General features: G+C 35.8%; 1 protein-coding gene across 1 annotated transcript in view; it reads right to left on the reverse strand.

The window, feature by feature from the left end:
- Nucleotides 1-18,636, reverse strand: part of Mgam (maltase-glucoamylase) — a 176,314-nt gene extending 157,678 nt beyond the window's left edge. Inside the window, exons 1-9 of the mRNA XM_077795894.1 lie at nucleotides 18,510-18,636; nucleotides 16,860-16,981; nucleotides 7,376-7,496; nucleotides 6,295-6,404; nucleotides 5,636-5,787; nucleotides 4,998-5,169; nucleotides 3,254-3,353; nucleotides 1,055-1,167; nucleotides 383-508 (exon numbers count right to left, since the gene is read on the reverse strand). Of these exons, the coding sequence (XP_077652020.1) occupies nucleotides 383-508; nucleotides 1,055-1,167; nucleotides 3,254-3,353; nucleotides 4,998-5,169; nucleotides 5,636-5,787; nucleotides 6,295-6,404; nucleotides 7,376-7,496; nucleotides 16,860-16,981; nucleotides 18,510-18,636 (1,143 nt within the window). The remainder of the gene's footprint in view (nucleotides 1-382; nucleotides 509-1,054; nucleotides 1,168-3,253; nucleotides 3,354-4,997; nucleotides 5,170-5,635; nucleotides 5,788-6,294; nucleotides 6,405-7,375; nucleotides 7,497-16,859; nucleotides 16,982-18,509) is intronic.
- Between the last annotated feature and the right edge of the window lie 517 nt (nucleotides 18,637-19,153).

Genomic DNA, 19,153 nt, shown 5'->3' on the forward strand with positions numbered 1-19,153 from the left:
TATACTGAGAAGTATTAAAATATTATAACCCAAGATAGAGAGAGAATTAATTTAAGAACTAAAATTAAAACACATCATGTAAGCTGTAGTCAGTTCATATGTATGAGAAAATTTTTCTGATAAAACTCCTAACCCGTAATGGTAGTCTCTAAGTACTCCTCCCACTCAAAAAAAAAAAAACAACAACAACAAAAAAAAACCCTAGGGCTCCTTGTAAAACTGGTTGCCCAACAAAAAGTCTTGTATTCTAAATATATATTAATCTTTTTATTACCAAAAAAAAACCCTAAAACTTCAGGGAGAGAAAGTATGAAGAGCTGTTCTTATTCATTCCTCCAGGGAATTTCTTGATTTGGGGAGAATCACTTAAAACCTCACTTACATAAGGGAGTTGTGCTGCCCGGTTTCTCTTCCAGACTTCTTTCATGTTTTCTAGGGTTCCATACTCATACCTGCTGAGGTGGAATCCAAGTGACCAGTATGAAGGTAGAGCTGGCCGTCCAATAAGCTGAATGAAATATGAAAGATGTAGGTTAACAATATTCTTATGTAATAAAATTTTGTCAGAGCATTGGTTTGTTCCTTTGTTTCCTGATATAGGGTCACACTACATTGCTCGGGTTAGCCCTGAACTCCTGGTCTCAAGCAATCCTCCTGCTTCAGCCTCCTGAGTATCTAGGACTATAGGTGAGTGACCACCTGACTCTAGGCATTAGTTCTGAGGCACAAAACATACCCCATTTTCCAATGCACTAATTTAATTTCTGTCAGCATATTAGTCTATTTTTCTACCCCCTTTAAAAATCATTAAGGGACAGGCCATGTTTTGGACATCTTTATATTTTCTCCTTTTTATAACCTAAAAATTCTGCAATCCAAGTTTCCATTGCATATAAACTTTAAAGTCTCAAATTTGTTCTTTAATGAAATCTGCTTTTTGTTATTACAAATTCATGATAGTAGATTTCTATGGTCACACTTGCATATTAAATTTACTTTTCTTGAATACTTGCAATGTAGGCTTCCTGTCACAGTCACAGCATCATAAGTTTACCTCTAGATATTCTTGAACAACTTGCTCTGGTGTGTTTCCCAGGAACACATAGAAGTCAAGAATGCCCCCAATGGTACGGTAAGTGATTGCTGGGGCAGGCTGGAGGGTGACCTCTAAAATGATTAGAAAAAAAAATAAAAATTAGAATTTGTTCAAAATTTAGACATGAGGATAACTAAGGATCTCAATATTACTATAGTGATCTAATGCCTCACATTTTGCATACAAAGGGCTATACTCTTTTTCTGAAAGTCCACCTCCACATGGCATGGGAGTCAAAACTTTTGTTCCCTGATAGACTTTAATAAGAGGTGACTTAGTGTCTTACCTCCTTGTGCTAAGACCCAGGCTCTGATGAAAAAGTAACCAGGTCTCGGTTAAGCTATTCCCCCCTAGCTTAGCCTCAGTTTCTTATCTATGAAAAAAGGATGCTAATCTAGATAACTCAGGGCTGCATCCAGGATATCTTCCCTTTTGTCTAAATCTTTGGGGTCTGAAATGACTACCCTTCTTCAATTATTCCTTAAAATATATATGTAAAGCATATTAATCAGCAAGGCATGGAGGATGATGAATCTGCATCATTCATTACCTGACCATAGAGAATAAGCCATTGGAGCATAAAAATTATTTGAGACTGAAGATATTTGCTACTGAGATTCCTGATCTCCCTAAAAGCATCACCTCCAAAAGAACTTAATTGTCATAAATTCCCTTCCTAGGAGCAGCTCTAATTTTCTTTGAAACAATAAGCACCAATAGACATTGTCATAAAACAATTACATCTCCCATTGATTTCCCCCAAGATTTGTCTTTCAAACAGTCACTCACTTCTGAATAAATATCTTTTTTCCCTTCCCTTACAAGTTGGTAGATAAGCCCCAAGATCTAAACATCCTTTTCAGTTACTCTTCACTAAGCACTCCTGTATGCAAGCACTTGTAAATAAACTGCCTCTTCCTTGCTGATCTGTCTCAGCAGAATTAAATCTGGGAATTAAAATCTAAGAATTAAATCTAAGAGGGTAGAAGGAAAATTTCCCCTTTCTGAATTTCACAACCACATGTTATACTAACCCATATTCCATCTTTATGATAATATAACCCAGCTAGACATACTGAGGTACTAACTTCAGTGAATCTCATATCAAACAAGATTCAAGCTGAAAAAAGTCAGATTACATCATAAATTCAAAATCCTTTTAAGCACCTATCACCATTCTTAGAAATCTGCCTTTTTTGCCTTGGTTTCTATGTAGGGACAAAAGACCTCAAGCTCTACTGACATACTCTGGTTGCAGGAACAACAAAGGCAGAATACCTAGGATCTTACGGCTTCACTAAGTCTGATCTTGGTTTGTTTTCTGATTCCTTCAACTACCTAAAACTGCAGAGTCCTTGTGTTCTTTCAATCTATTCTTAGGCTATCAGGTTTTCTAGAATCATTTTACATCACTTAGAGTGCTTCTCAAACAAACTGTGGTGAAGGATCAGATATTTTTTGAAAATTTAATTTTCACTTCACTGCAAACTGATACTTCTGTAAAAGAACATGAAAATGAATTATTATGAAAAAAGCTCATTCATGCACTTGGATGCTACAGCAGTATTCCTATTATTTTCTTTACTGATCTTACTGTACGATCTGAAACAGCTTGTGAGCAATCCACAGACCACACTTTGAGTAGCATTAATATATCCAATGGTCCTCAATTAAGAAGAGGGTAGAAATCAATATCCTATGTCCATCTTCAACCCTGGGAGATGCTGATACCTCTCCTCTTACCCTTCGGTGATTCTACTGGAGCTGCCACTGGAGTCTACTGAATGTAAATTTAAAGAGGAAGAAGAACCAATTTTTAGAAATTGTCTCAAAGTAAAATTATAAGGAATGGTTAGCTATCTCAACTCTATAACAGAACCCTTAGCTATCTCAACGCTATAACAGAAAATAATTCACTGGAGGCAACCAGATTCAGGGAAGTGAGAAGCTAGGAGAATAATCCCTTATACATGGCTACTATGTGGTCAATAGGTCAATGAGATAAAGACAGAACAACTAGAGAACATAAGGCCCTAAGCAATAGATCAATCACTCTTAAAGGGACCCATTCCTTTTATCATAGTGCTGTAAGAAAAGGACTTAAAAACTGTTCCTCTGTATGTTTGCTTTTTCATGACTATCCCTTTAGTCCTTTACCCATGGCATTGCTGTTCATCAGAAACACCCCAAAGGATAATCCACTAGCATCTTCAAGGCACAGGAAAAATGTCTGAGCACCATACAAGTTATTTCCATCCTGCAGAAAGAGAATTAAAATCCAAAATTTACTACCAAGTAGTCTAAACATCACATTGCTGGATTAGCTTAGAAAAATCAGTCATAATCACGTGAGGACACTCATGGCTAATGAAGATGCAAATAAATTCTAAAATATAGGATCTCTATTTGGTTGATGTTTATCAGGTGAACTAGTTTTCTTATGCAATGAGCCAGCTATGAGCACTCATTTAATAAGTATGTGCTGGTTGTGATTACCTGTTAGGTGAAAGAATTCTAAAGCCATCATTCCAAACAACTCTCCTTTCAAAGAAGCTTACCTTGACCTGACTTAACCTCATCTGCAAAAGTCCTACAAGTCTTCATATGAATCAGCAACTAGATGGAGCTCTAATCTAGACTAGTTTTCTAGATTCCAGAAGAGGAGGTATCAAGCCAGACTCCCTAGGGAAACCCTAGGATGGAAGTAGACATTTCTATACTTTTTAATTTCCCCAGATGGTTGCCATGTGTAGTCAGTTATAAGAATCATTGCTCTAGAACAGTGTTTCTTAAAGTTTGGTGGACATATGACTTACACAGGCACCTTAGTTACAAAGGGATTCTAATTCACTAGAGGGACTGAGAGCCCACATCTCTCACGTGGTGCTGCCTGTGCTTCACTCTTTGAGTGGCAAAGATCTAAGGCTCCATAATAAGTGATCATCACCAGCTGTCCTGACGCCACTCCTTTCTGCTTTTCTGATGGGCATTTGGTAGCCATGAGCATGAATTTTAGGTGAAACATAGTACAGACTAGATTCTTTATCTATTAAGTGCAAATTGTTTTACTTTGGCTATTGAACTGGCTTCTCTGAATCTCATTTTTGTCTGTTAAATAAGTAAATTATTGTTATTTTCTGAATTATTTTGATATATATATATAAATAATATATAAAATAACTGCTTAATAAATTACTGCTGGGATCTCCTTTCATCCAGGCTTCTTAGTTCATACCCTAACAAAGTTCTGTTTACTCAGCCAAGTCCTGAACCATAGAGTATTTCTAAGTTGAGAAAACAATGCTGCCTCAAGTTTTAACAATCAAAAAAAAAAACAAACAAATGAAAATAAAATTTAAAAATAGTAGCAACAATTAATGATTTGACCCCTATGCCAATTATTCTTTTCACAAAAAAAAATAATTGATACATTGCTTTGGCTGGGACTTTATCCTATTTTTCTGACAAGGGTGGTAAGTCAGTGATTTTTTAAAGGTCAGCCTAAAATTTGGCACATCATAATCAACTATTATTCAGACTACAGCTTTTAATGACATTTTGTCCCCAACTGGTTAATTCAAAGGGAAAAATATAATGTAAAGTAGCTGGCAGTTACTGAGCCCTTCCTCTGGGACAGACATTCTTCTAGCTACTTTATATGTTTTGATTCATTTAATCCTCATGACAACCCTATGAGATAAATACATTACCTTCATTTTACAGATGAGGAACTGAAGACACAGAGAAATAAATAACTTGCCCAGAACCACATAATAGTAAGTACCAGAGCCAGAATTCAAGCCCAGAATCTTACACCTCACTACTATACTGTACTTCTAGAAGTGACCTTCAAGTATGAGGCTACAATACTCAATGAAAAGAGCCCATCCTGAAAGCTTACCTTATTGGGGGTTGTGTCCCTGGTAAATATGGGCCAGGTCTTCCAATTCATGTCATGCCGGTATTGTTGGTGTACATGTTCTCCCAGACCATACACATTAGCACTAGGCAGGCGGATGGAGAGCTGCAGGAACTGATCCGCAAACAGGAGGGGCCCGATGCTTGAGTCAAACCTAGACACAGGTGGAAAACACGGTAATGGGCTGGGTAAGTGCAGTGGAGAGAACATAACTGCTAAAAAAGTGGTTTTTATATCTCTATTTAATCAGTCCCATTTGCCCCATGTGATGTTTTACCATGGACGCTAAGACATCTAGACTCCTTTAGGGCAGTTACAATGTGGCACACTTCTCATATTTGCCCCCCAGATAGCCAATCTCATGACCAGAACACTATATTTTATGATCACAGATTAGTAAATATTTACCGGTGGGCAGATGGTTAGATAGATCAGGAAAGAAAGGGAAAAATGCAGAGGGGGAAAAAGTGCTTAGAAGGGAGAAAATATATATACATTTGGAGGCAGAGTCCATTCACAATTGTGGGCTCACAACCTTCAAGAATATTATTGAAATGCACCTTCCCCTAGCCCACACCCCTCCCTTCATCATCTTCCCTAGATAGGTGTTCAAAACTTACAGAACACGATTGTTGCTTCTTCTGGTCACTTTGATGCTAAATGGCTGTTTAGAGACCTCAACTTCATAGTTCAAGGAAGCAGCAGCATTTCCATTAAAGGGTTGTACATGTTCATGGGGCACTTCATACCTGTCCTTGGTTTGGTCAGTCAACTATACAGAGAGATGAATAGAAATAAAGCCAAAATCAAAACCTTTCTGATTTTCCAAAATATAATTATCCCTACCAACACCGATGCTTCCCAGGAACTGGCATTTTGCCTAAGAATGTATTCATTACATTTCCAGCTTCAAATGATTAACTATTGAGCATGAGTTAGGCTTGTATACTGCAAGTCTGCAGAGATGGCTCATCCCTAGAAAATTCAAAGCTGTGATAATTCTGATTCTTTTTTCTTATTTTGTTTTGGTTTGATTTTGGCTACTACATTTCGCATGGTATCTAGGGCAAATAAATGAAAGTCAAAAGTGCACCAATGAACTCTGTAATATTTATTTAGGAAACTATCACATAGAAGGAAGACTATAGATGACTTCAATATACAAGTAGGAAATAATAATGACAACATTGGCAAAATTTTCTACCTAGTCAAAACTATAGTCATAAGGTGGGGGAAAAAGCCTCTTAAAGATTTTTTTTTAAAGAAAACAAACTATAACCTTAAAATGGAAACGGTTGGATGTCTGGTATTCGGCTGTGAGAAGAACGTTGTCAACATTATTTCCAAATGGGGATGAAGAAGGCAGAGTTTTCAACTGGGCTGTGAATCCTAACATGTAGGAGAGAAAAGGTTTTCATAGCTGACATTATACATTTGCAAATAACAGCCAAATAAAAATTAAGCTTAAGGTAAGGGACTGATTAAAATGTTTTATTTGCCAAAGAAGAAAAAAGGCAAAGGTATTCATACATACGTACTATCTTAGGTCAGATCCCAAAGTTAAGAACTATGATTAACTTATACAAAAACCTATGCCTCTCTTCTACAAACTATGATTGAAACCCCCCCAAAGGTTTAAATCTTATTCTAGCAGACTCATTCTGTGTTGATCAGATACTCTTTACTTTTCAGTATATATTCATTATTCCTTCTCAGTTATTTTCATATTCCATTATGGGTGATCATGTACATTAAAGTCATCTCCCTAATTGAACAGAAAATCAGGTGAGGGCTGAGACCTTATAGAAAAGCCCATCAGACCAAGAGCATCTAGAAGAGGAATAGGCCTTATCCTTCATGCTAGGAGCATGCCCAGAATAGTCACACTGTCACCCCCACAATGTTCACGGTGATGCTCTTCATTTTAGGGTTTGGAGGAATGAGGGCATGATCAGCCCATGAGCACTGACATTGACTAGGAAACTTTTGTAACATTTATAAAACTGTAAATCATTTCATTTTGTAAAAAAATAAGACTAGAGTTGAAATTAATCTCAAAGCTGAGTTAAAATTGCCACTTTAAAAGTGATAAACTTGAGAACCAAAAAGATTATGACAATTACACAAGTTCATACAGGTACATAAAGGTGAAGCTAGAATAGAACACGGTTTCTTGACTCACAAGACAGAGGGTGATTGCTGTTTGGTGTCAAAATAAGTTCTAATTCTTGAAAAGAGCAGTGCCACCTTCTGTCACATGTGATGGTGTGGCAACACAGCAGTCCCCTGTATGCTGCCACAGGGCTCCTCTGGGAAATACAAAGCCAGCCTCCAGAAGGTCTGGAGCTGCTGCCTCTTACCTGCATTTGTGTTTACAGGATCCCCCTGCACTTGGTAGCCATGATTCTTTGAATAGTAGCACCAAGGAATACCTATGGCTCCCTGAGCTTCCCAACAGCAGCCACGCCCGTCACATGTAGCCTGAAACAAGAGATGAGTCAAAACAACTCCATTTAGTTGTAGAACACTATATTTCAGAAACTATAAAACACCTAATTTGGGGTTAGGACATCAATAAATTCATTTTACAAATAAGGAAACTAATCATTAGAGAAATTATGTATGTTATATCCCCAGTGGCTTCTATTCACAAGGAATTTTTCCTTGTGAAAGAGTATAGGAAGTACAATGCATTCCATGTCTTTCATCACAATAAAATTGATAAATATTTTTAAAATTCTAAAGTATAATATTGTTTTATCACCAGTAATCTAAAATTACAAACAACACTTCATTGATATTAGCTTTGACTTTTAAAATCAAAAATACTCTGCAATGAATTTTACTCAGAAAACTTCAATCAAACAAACTTTGCATTGACTTCTAAATATATATGTTGCATATTTGTGTGCATTCCACACATGTGACATATCTATGGTCTCTTGACTCCTACCAAGGCAGAAAGTAATCTTTCCTAACACTCAAATATATCCTAATTCTTCCTTTAAAAAAGTGCCTGCCTTATGCCACTATTAATGACTAAGTCAAGTGGAGAGTAAAATGAATATAATCTCTTTCTCACACCAACTAATTTTGGGAAAGAAACAAATGTAACTACAAGGAAAAAAGCACATTATAGAAATCTCTAGTCTTCTATGTGGGATGATCTAGGGACTTGGAGCTAATAGAAAATAATGGGATTCACTTCATAGAAGAGATCACAGAAAGATTATGACTTCAGTCTTGTTTTCTCCCTTTCACTTTCTTTGTTGGAATACTCAACTCTGGAAGAAGTCATCATATAATAAAAAAGGCCCACATGGCAAAGAACTGAGGTTCTCAGTTCAACAACCCCCAAGAAGCTAGCTCTTGACAATAATCACATGAGCAACCTTGTCAAAGATCATCATAATTCCAGAAGAGTCCTTGATTGCAGTCTTCTAAGAGACTCAGAGACAGAGGCACCTGGCTAAACCAAACCTAGATTTTCAATTACAGAAACTACAAGAAAATCAGGCTTATTATGTTAAGTCATTAAGTTTGGGCATAATTTATTACACAATAGTAGCTAACTCATACATCCTACCACATCATTTACAGATCAAGATCCCAAGGCCCAGAGGGTAAAGGTTCACAGATATGAAATAACCTACCAGAAGGTACTTGGCCATTGAGAAGACAAAACCAAAACTAAATTTCTCCCTGTCCTTTTCCTTTTTCTTTCTGAATTCTGGGTTGAATACCACTACACACACCTTTAGGAGGATACAGCAATGTTTTAAAAATGATAAGGAAAAAAAAAACAGTTATGTTGAGCTATTTGAGCAATTATGTTTAATCAAACACTAACTTTTACATTAATAGCAATTTCAGGTTGTGTATCCCTTATCTGAAATGCTTGGGACCAGAAATGGTTTGAATTTCAGATTTTCAAATTTTGGAATATTTGCATACACATAATGACATATTTTCAGGATGGAATCCAAGTCTAAACACAAAATTCATTCATTTTTTATGTATACCTTACAATATACATAGCCTGAAGATAGTTTTATACATTTTTTAAAATAATTTTGTGCAGGAAACAAGGCTCCATAATGTAGAATTTTTCACTTGTGGTATCATGTTGGAGCTCAAAAAAAAAATTGATTTTGGAGCATTTTGGGTTTTTAGATTTCTGCATTAGGGATGTTCAATTTGTATTAAGGGTCAAAAAATAATGTCTGTTTGTGACTTATCTTGCTGTAAGATCAGTTTTCACTATGAACTAGATTTTGTTCCTTCCTTTCAAAGCTCACTTAGATGCAAAGTCATTATACAGAAAAAGAGAAGGACACTGAGAGTAGTGTTAAGTAGTGCACACTCCCCAGAGCTTAATACTTTTTCATTGAGCTGAAAAGGGCAAAGAGCAAAGTGGTCAAAGCAGCAAGGAGAGTAAACAGCCTCTCTTGGCCAACTCAAAAACACCAGCTCCTGCCGTTAAACACAGCAATTAGGGGAAGCAGGAGAAGCACAGCAATATCCATATGACTTGTAAAACCTAGGAAAATGGTTTTAGAGGGAAGCTGTGAGAATGATGACATGAATAAGATGAATGCAAATTAGACTCAAGATATAAAATGCCCCTTTAGTTGGGTATGAGAATTAAAATTTAACAGGTACTGCCAAAACAATCTAGAATGTGTAACTACCAATACAGTACTGAGGAGGAAATGAGGATGGGGGCAGAAATCCTCTGTTTAGACAATAAGGAAAGAAAACACCTGCTTTTGAAGACTCCAGGGCAGGAAGTAGGACATAAAAAAAAAAAAGACCAAATGGAAAGCACAAAACCTAAGAGGGAAAGCCATGTCAATTATCACATGGTTTAAATACTTTTAAAACAAAGATAATCAGATTACATTTAAATAACTAAATTCAGATAAAAGTTTTTTATAGGTGCTATATCCAAAACTTAGGTTTGAAAAAGCACTGGAAGTAAAAGGGGATCACACATATAAAAAGCATGCTAAGTAACAAATCAGCATTAATAGCAGATAGATATTAAGTAAATATTCATTGTTAGGGAGACAGAGTCATGGCATGATTTCAATCCACCAGGATTATCTCACACCTCAAATTTGATATGTACTAACAATAAAAAATTCAAAAAATATATAGAAAAATATTTCAAACTCATAAGGTAAAACTGGGGGAGATAGCACATAATAGAATATTTTTATGGTACTGCCCTCAGTAACTGATAGACAAAGAAAACCAAAAATATAGATATTTCACTTTTTATATAATAGTCAGCCCCCTATATCCATGGGTTTCATACCCAAGGATTTAACAAATATCAGATTTAAAGTATTTTTTAATTGTGTCTGAAATGTGTAGGCTTTTTTTTCTTATAATTACTCCCTAAACAATACAGTATAACAATTCTTTCTATAACATTTACACTGTATTAGGTATTGTAAATAGTCTAGAAATGATTTATAATATATAGGAGGATGTGCATATTATATCCATTTTAAATAAGGGACTTCAGCACTTGCACATTTTTATCCACTGAGGGTTCTGCATGATGGTATACAGGCTCTTGCATCAACACAAAGATCAGATGGGGAGAAAAAAGATCCTGAAGTCACTGTTAAAAATCCAATCAACCCTCCTTGGCATTTAAAAGAGAGAGGAAATAAATGGAGCAAGTATTTTATACCCAAAGTCCCCAGGACCACAAAAGAAATGAAAAGTAGACAGAAAAGAAAATCCATGTTCATAAATGCAAAGCCTAAATGAAAAAAAAGCATACACAACATTAATAGAAATCAGCAAGATTAAATAATGACAGAATTTCTACCAGAAATAAAGAACTTTAATATTAGCAAACCAACTTGTGTAATTCATCATCATAAATCATCAAATGAAGTATGTCATATAGTCCTTTAAATTCATCAGCTATTCACAATAAAATTCTTAGCAACCTAGGATTAAAAAGTCACTTCATTCATTTGATAATGGTAATCTACAAAAAACCTATAATAATTATCATAATAAATGGTGACATTTTAAAAGCATTCCTTTCCAAATTGGGGGGGGAGCCTGCATGGCCCGTATGTATTAGTGCTTGCAGTTTAAAAATACACCAGAGGTCCTAACAACACAAGGGACAACAAGAAAAGAGTATATAAGACCGAACAGGATGACATCAAGTCATCATTATTTGAGATTTAACATTGTCCAGGAAGAGATCTAAGAAAATTTGAAGGACAAATTTAGAACAAATAAGTCAATTATTGTTATATTGCATTCTTTATTTTCTTTTTAAATTTGAAACTTCTTCCTTTTCAACTGTAGGCATTTAATCCCACTAGAATACATAGATAGCAAATCACAAAACCACAAAGCCTAATGAGCTTCATTTTCTCAAAATACAACACTTCATCAAAACAAAACATCATCAAAGTAGATGTTTGCAACATGTGTAATACAAATAAGACTAAGAATTTGAAAAAATATGAATGAACAGATAAAAAACTTGTACACATCAAAAAGATAAACATTTCAATACATAATTAAGAACAAATAAGAAATTCACAGAAATAACTGAAAGATGTTCACCCTTGCTAGAATTCAGGAAAATTATCACTAAGGTCACAAAGGGATACTATATAATAACCTTAAAGTGTCGAAGTTTAAAAAGACTGTCAATTCCAATGTTATTAGGGATGCAAAGACTGTAGTAAGATGGTAAATTATAGTCACTTTAGAGATTAATTTGAAAATATCTAGTACACTTGAAGCAATATACCCCAAATCAGACACATGTAAGTAAAACTGTTTACAGAACTAGTCATAACAGCATCGTTGCAACCATAACATATTAGAGAAAAACTAATTTCTTTTATCCAAAGAAAGGATGATTTTGATACACTGTTTCACAGTGAGCACAAATGAATTAAAGAGATACATATCAATTTGGATAAATCTTACAATGCTAAGTGAAAAAGATTGCAAAGCATGCATTTTTGTTTAGAAATTGAGTATACCTACTGCTTATAAGTATATCTGTAAATAGTGATGGTACAAAGGAATCATGATGGATTTCAACTTTGGAATGTGGTCACCTCTACAGAGGGAGCTGGGAAAAGTGATACAGCAGGGGAATACAGGGGAGTTCATCTTTGCTGGTTCCATTTTATCTCTTAACCTGGATTATAATTCTACCTTCTTGGATATCTTAAGTTATTTATTAATAATTACTTCAAAGGAGTTCAGTGCTAATAGAGCCAAGGTGAGAAAAACAATTATCTATTTTCTTGACCTCCTTCCTTTTCTGTGAGTCCCAACTTATTTTCCAACCTTCTATATACTGGATTACCAAAAACACTATAATAATCATGCTAATAAAATGAAAAGACAGACTAAAAACACCATATTTTCACCAAAATACCTTCCAACATAATAGCATAGAGAAATGATGATAAATGTACAGCTTTCCCTTTGTGGCAGAAACATCTTACTCTGGAACTCTCAAACCATGATCTTATTAATTCAAACTCAGAAACTTTACAACTATAAAAACTTAATTTGGCTTTTTTTTTTAGAGAGAGAGAGAATTTTTAATATTTATTTTTTAGTTTTCGGAGGACACAACATCTTTGTTTGTATGTGGTGCTGAGGATCGAACCCAGGCCGCACACATGCCTGCTACCACTTGAGCCACGTCCCCAGCCCTTAATTTGGCTTTTAGGAATTGCAGTTCAGGAAGCACAGGTTCAGATAGCTATGAATCTGTGTTTGAGGAAGACAGGAAAGGTGGGAGTTTATGTGAGCAAGCAGTATCATTTTATTAAAAAACTGTAAAAATCTCTTGGTGTGGGGGTGTTTTTTGTTGGAGTTCAGAACAGGGGTTAAGTGATTGACAGAACACTAAGAAAAGAATATATATATATATGAAATAAAAAAATAAAATAAGAATATATATGAGTAAAAGTGTCCATAAAACCGGAGCCTGATAATTTCTTGATATGCATATTGAGTTGCTGGGCACAATGTAATTATCTGATTATCTTGATCTTTGTGCCTACAGTCAAAGGCTGAAGGAGACTGAAGTTTATCACAGCTAGAATCCTGTGGAAGTCCAGCTTCCTTAAGGCTCCACTCCACTTTGAAAAGCTCTTTCAATATTGCTTTTATCGTGAGTTTTCTTTATTTTCATACCCTCTGCTACTCCACCCCCTCTGATCTGTATTTTCAGTAGTTTACCAATCTTTACACTTATTAATGCCTATTCTGAGCCAAATAAACATTCCTCTGTAGCTGTATAAAATGGCTGCAAGGGGCTGGGGATGTGGCTCAAGCGGTAGCGCGCTCGCCTGGCATGCGTGCAGCCTGGGTTCGATCCTCAGCACCACATACAAAAACAAAGATGTTGTGTCTGCCGAAAACTAAAAAATAAGTATTAAAATTCTCTCTCTCTCTCTCTCTCTCTCTCTCTCTCTCTCTCTCTCTCTCAAAAAAAAAAAAATGGCTTCGAGTTCTCTTCCCATCAAGAGGGGGTACCTGCACCCCTTCTTATTAAATGTGGGCTGGCCCATGACTGATTTAATCAACTTAGTACAGAAAAAATGATGCTAAACTGCTTCTGGGCTTTCACTTGAAGAAGGCTGGCAGCTCTCTCCTTCCTTGTAGCCCTCAGCTATCGTGTAAGAAGTTCACTGCCAGGCTGGAGAGACCAACAAGAGAGATTTCAGACTATGTCAAAGGGTAGAGGAGCCTGTGGTCCCCCTTATAGCCAAGGTGCCAACCGTGTGGATAAAATCTTGAAAACATCCCAACTAGATCAGCCACCAACTGAAACAACCAAGTAATCCTAGTCAATGCCTCTTATGAGAATCACACTGCCAAAACCTGCCAAGTCTCTGACCTATAAAATTGTGGGACATAATCAATTGATTGTTTTTTTAAGTCACTAAGTGTGGAGTAGTTTGTTTCTCAGTAGTTTAAAAAAAAAGAGAGAGAGAGAGAGAGAGACTCTTCTGTAAGAAACAGAGGACTTAGAGCAATTTTCATGAAGCTGGTGCTATGGTTTGAATGTGTCCCCTCCAAAATGCAGGAGTTGCCAAGGCAATGATACTCAGAGGTGGGGCCACTAAGAAGTGGTAAGGCCTCCAGGGCTCCTCCCCTGTGAATGGGATTAGGGGCCCTTATACAGGTGGACCCCTCCTGCCTTCTTCCCTGTGAGGATGCAGCAAGACTTAAACAAATATGTCACTCTGCCCTCTCCATGATTTAGACTTTGAAGTGTCCCAAATTGGAATATGATCAATCTCCAGAACACTTCCCAAGACCTTAAAGATCACTAAATTCTAAAATCTTTTCAATCACAGAATTCAGTACAGTGTTTAGTAGTCATTTTCTTAATGAACAAATTTATCTGACCATACATTGTCTCAATCACTGATACAGATTTGACAGTATGCAAGGAAATGTGATAGGAATCAAGTCATAGACATTTCAGCAGCAAAGCCAAGATAAAAACCTGGTACTCGGGTTTTTCTACCATGCTCTTACTCAATGTCTACACTAGCAACAACTAGCAAATCATAAACATAAGTCTATTTGTGGGATTTTATAGCTCACTGCTTTTCCTAGCACCAGTTAATGGCTCTTAACTGATGATGTGTAAACACAAAGTAATTTTAAGGGTGGAGACTCGTAATGATCTTGGCAAAATGCAACATTTTTACTAGTATATCATAAAACTGAATCCTTTAAATACATTGATAAGAAACTGGAATGGGGAAAAAGAAACTATAAGCCAATTAAATAATTGATAAGTAGCTAGAAAGTGTTTACTACAAAAAGATAATAAAGTTTCTGAGCAGGAAAATATGTTAACCTTACCTCTCAAATATCATGGTAATAAATATTACCATTGTTGTCTATGGAAAATGCTTAAATGCAAAATGCTTTCAGCATTTTGACATTTCAGTGTCTAAAATTGTCATGGGTGTGTGCTCTAAGTGAAGTTATAGAGGCCTAGAAAGGGCTAAAGAGAACTTTAGATGACAAAACAAAGTATTTGAACTTGACCCAGTATGCAGAATGAGCTTCTATAAGAATAGGAGTTTGGGGTAGAAATACAATCAAAGTAGAATGTTAAAGAGAACAGTTTTAATCATGTTTAATCAAAATGGAATAAATGAAATGGAATTCAGAGAGATGCTAGGAGGCTACTGGAATACGATGATCTAATAATGTGTTGGGAATGAAAATGAAGTAATTATTCTGGAAAATATTATTGAAGGGCTGTTTTGAAATACTGGTCACAGGGATAACATAAGTCTATTTGTGGGATTTTATAGCTCACTGCTTTTCCTAACACCAGTTAGCTATTGAAGGGAAGAGCTAAGCAAAAGTTCTGTTGATTCTGACTCAAAGACCAGAAGCATAACAGAACTACTAACAGAACCCTTACAGTAGAGAAGGAAAACCAAATAATGAATTCAGGTGTGATAGGAAGGTGTCCGGTGATAATGCCCTCTAACCAGCTGCCAGCCCAGAGCTAAAGATCAGGACTAGATCTAGATAACTGGATGAGCTTTTCTTCTGAGACACATGAAAAGGACCCCTGGAGTGCATTCACACACACACACACACATACACATACACACAAATGAGCGCTTGCCAAGCACCTGTGAGACATTGGGTTCAATCCTCAGCACCACATAAAAATAAACAAATAAAATAAAGACATGCTGTCCACTACAACTACAAGAATTCAAAAAAAATGAAGAAGAAGGTAGGCTTCAAAACACCAAGTGTTTAAATATGGGGGGGGGAGTATCGTGATTTTTGACTGGGGTCTCATTCCTCACTGCCTTCACTCACTTACCTTTACCTAAGATAAATGACTATTTTGATGTGTTTACCTCTCATATCATACCCCCCTCTACCTCACCCCATTCCTCCAAGAAGATTGATCCACTAGTGGAGGTTTATCCTCTAATAGGAAAGAAAAAATATCTTTTAATATAAAAGCCCCTTAGAGAAACCAAAAAAGCAACTCCCTAGAACTTCACAGATTACTGCAGTCCACTAAGAATGGGATGGCTACGGAGATGAGTGTGGGAGTGCCGCACAGATCCATCCTGTATCTGATACACATCTGACACATCTTATCAGTGGACTTCATTCAAAAGGCTGCACTTGGTTTTCATTCAGATATCACTTTTATTCTCAAAGTAAAAAGTAACTGACAGGGAGTGTGCCAAGTTTATTATGATAATCAGGTGCCCTTCAGTCAGTGATCAAGAAATACTAACATAAATGCCCACGTGCTCCATCATCTTTGCCCTTGTATTAATTGCCTTCATCCTTCCAAAGCATAGCTCTTGAAACTTTGTCCTTATTTTAAATCATGTTTAATGTAAGTGTATGACTTTTATTATAGACTCTAGATAACACTTTGGAATTCAGAAAGAAGGGAAATAGAGGGCAAGAACAAATGCAGTGACGGAATCAAAGAGAACTAATCATCAGTACTCTTGCCAGATGAAATGTAAATGTATTTCTAGTAAGTTTCAAATCTTACAAGTGACATTCTTATACTAAAATCTTATTTGTTGTTTCTCTGAAATTCAAATTTAACTGAGCAACATGTACATTTATTTGAATCTGGCAATCCAAGGGAATTTTCCAGCTTTTCCTCTCCTGAAGCTACAAAGTCACACAAACACGAATATAGAGTTAATATACCTGAGACTCTGAGTCAAGCCACAAAAAGTTAAAAAAAAAAACATTCAGTGTTCAGTGCTATATATATTCTTAAATTTAAAAATTCAAGAGTCAAACCTTTGTTGGTGGCTGGTCAGGGATGCAGTTTATCCGTTCAGATTCAGTTACCACTGGGCATTCAGTTACCACTGGGCATTCAGTAGAATTAGGGGTGATACTTGTGGTCCCAGGATCTGGGGCTATACCAAAAGCAAACATAAAATGACCATCACACAGACATAGCAGTATCACAAACATTCAAGCATTCAAAGGCCTCGCTGTTCCCAATACTTGCAATTGTATTCATTCCACTACTGACTGGACTTACTGTGGTATCCTCAACAGTTATGCATTTTCACTTTATAAAACTTTCCTTCGTTCTTGCTGACTGTATTTACCTCTACTATGATGGCATCATCTTCTTCTACCCTTCTGCCCCTCCCCTACAAGAGAGTATATGCTAAACAAAGAACTACACCATTAGATCTGAAGTTCATAAAAGTAGGAACCAACTTCCCTTTAGTCTAAGGGTCGGCAAACTATAGCCTGCAAACCAAATCAGGTTAAAGTCTGTTTTTTGAATGAAGTATTGCTGAAACTGTCACACTCATTTGTTTATAGCTGCTTTTAGGCTACAATGGCAGCACTGAGTAATAATGACAGGAGATGGCATGGCCAACAAAATCTAAAATATTTACTATCTGGTCCTTCACAGGAAAGTCTGCTCTGGTCCTTTATTCCTATCCCCAGGAGCTGGTACACACTGAACATGTACAGTTCCATAATAATCATCCACCTCAATTTAGAGAACACATCTGAGCAATGCCAGTCTCCTGTAAATACAAAGTATCATACGGGAAAAAAAAAAATGTAAGGGGAACCCACCAATCTAGAAACTGGTAGTTAGAACCTGTGCCAGAGCTGAAACCTTTGATCTCAGATTTAAAGATAGGTAATAGAAAAGACACTTTTATTGCATTCTAAAATAAAGAAATTAGCTTTCTTTGAGGCAATCTGCAATAAATTAATAATGACATTAAGACATAACAATGCTGTTTTTCATTGTTTTCTTTTCACTAGGATTTCCAATTCAAATGTGGTGGATTAAATGAACTCCATATTTGAACCAATTTCGGCATAAGGGTTTTAGTTACACTTTCAGATTCATAGAATTAAACAAACTCTAGCCATGGGTTGACCTTCATTGCTTGGTTGCCCTAAGAAGTTGCTCCTAGATAAACAAGATGGGAAATCCTGGATAGTTCAGCACAATCCAGACCATCTTTGGGGATATAACAATGTAATGAACTTTTATTAAGATGACTTGGGCAGGATTTTTTAAGGAATCAAACAGGCATAAAATATTTTGATTACATACTTATTTGACCCCCTTTCACACAGTATATTATTCACTATCACTAACAGAATCAGAATTCTTCAAAAAAATTCAGCAAATATATTTTAAGTGTCAGTTGTGAAATTTAACCCAGTGCACTAATTAAATTGGGAAATTAAGGTTTCAGAACTTAAGCCTGTAAGGAAAAGCTACTGAGCTTCCACAGTATTAGCTAGATGTTCCCCCAAACACATACCACACCTGCACACATGTACATATACACACACACTCTCACACCAATGAATACAAACGCATTGCTTCCCTACCATTGATGATGGTTTTACTTTGATAAGAGAAAATAAATGGAGGGAAATCCCAGAGTTACTTGTTACCTTTTGATTCTGTAGAACCTGTTGCTAAAAGCACAATTAAAACAACAGCGATGATGAACACTGCGAGCAGAAGGACACTAAGGATAATCTCCAAAGTAGTGAATTTTTTCAATTTATTTCTTGCCATCTATAAAAGGAATGAAAATAATTTTAGATTTAGTAATTTTATAATTATAATTTTATCATGTAATTTATAAATTTATAATTTTAGATTTAACAAATTTATATTTGTATACATACCTAGCAGTTTGTTAATGGAAAAGCTCAAATTTATATAATGAATAATATAACAAAACTCCAAGTACCCATCAACTGAATTTTTAAAATCATCAATTCATAATCAATCTCATTTTGTCTTTATTCCTACTTACTTGCCTCCCTAATTCTAGATTATTTTGAAGAAAATCCTAGATTTCAGAAATTTTATCTGAAAATATTTTAATGTTTAAAAGATAAGAACTTTTATAAGACAAGTAAAATACTATGATCACACCTAAAATGTTTTTGCAATATTTTGCAAGAATTCCTTAATGTCTTCAAATATATAGTCAATTTTGAAATTCACCTCATTGTCTGATAAACTGTTAAAGTCTGCTCCTTTTATCCTCATAAGGATACAAGTTAAGATTTATACATTGCAATTG

The sequence above is a fragment of the Urocitellus parryii genome, chromosome 3, assembly GCF_045843805.1.
Source record: "Urocitellus parryii isolate mUroPar1 chromosome 3, mUroPar1.hap1, whole genome shotgun sequence".
Taxonomy (NCBI): Eukaryota; Metazoa; Chordata; class Mammalia; order Rodentia; family Sciuridae; genus Urocitellus; species Urocitellus parryii.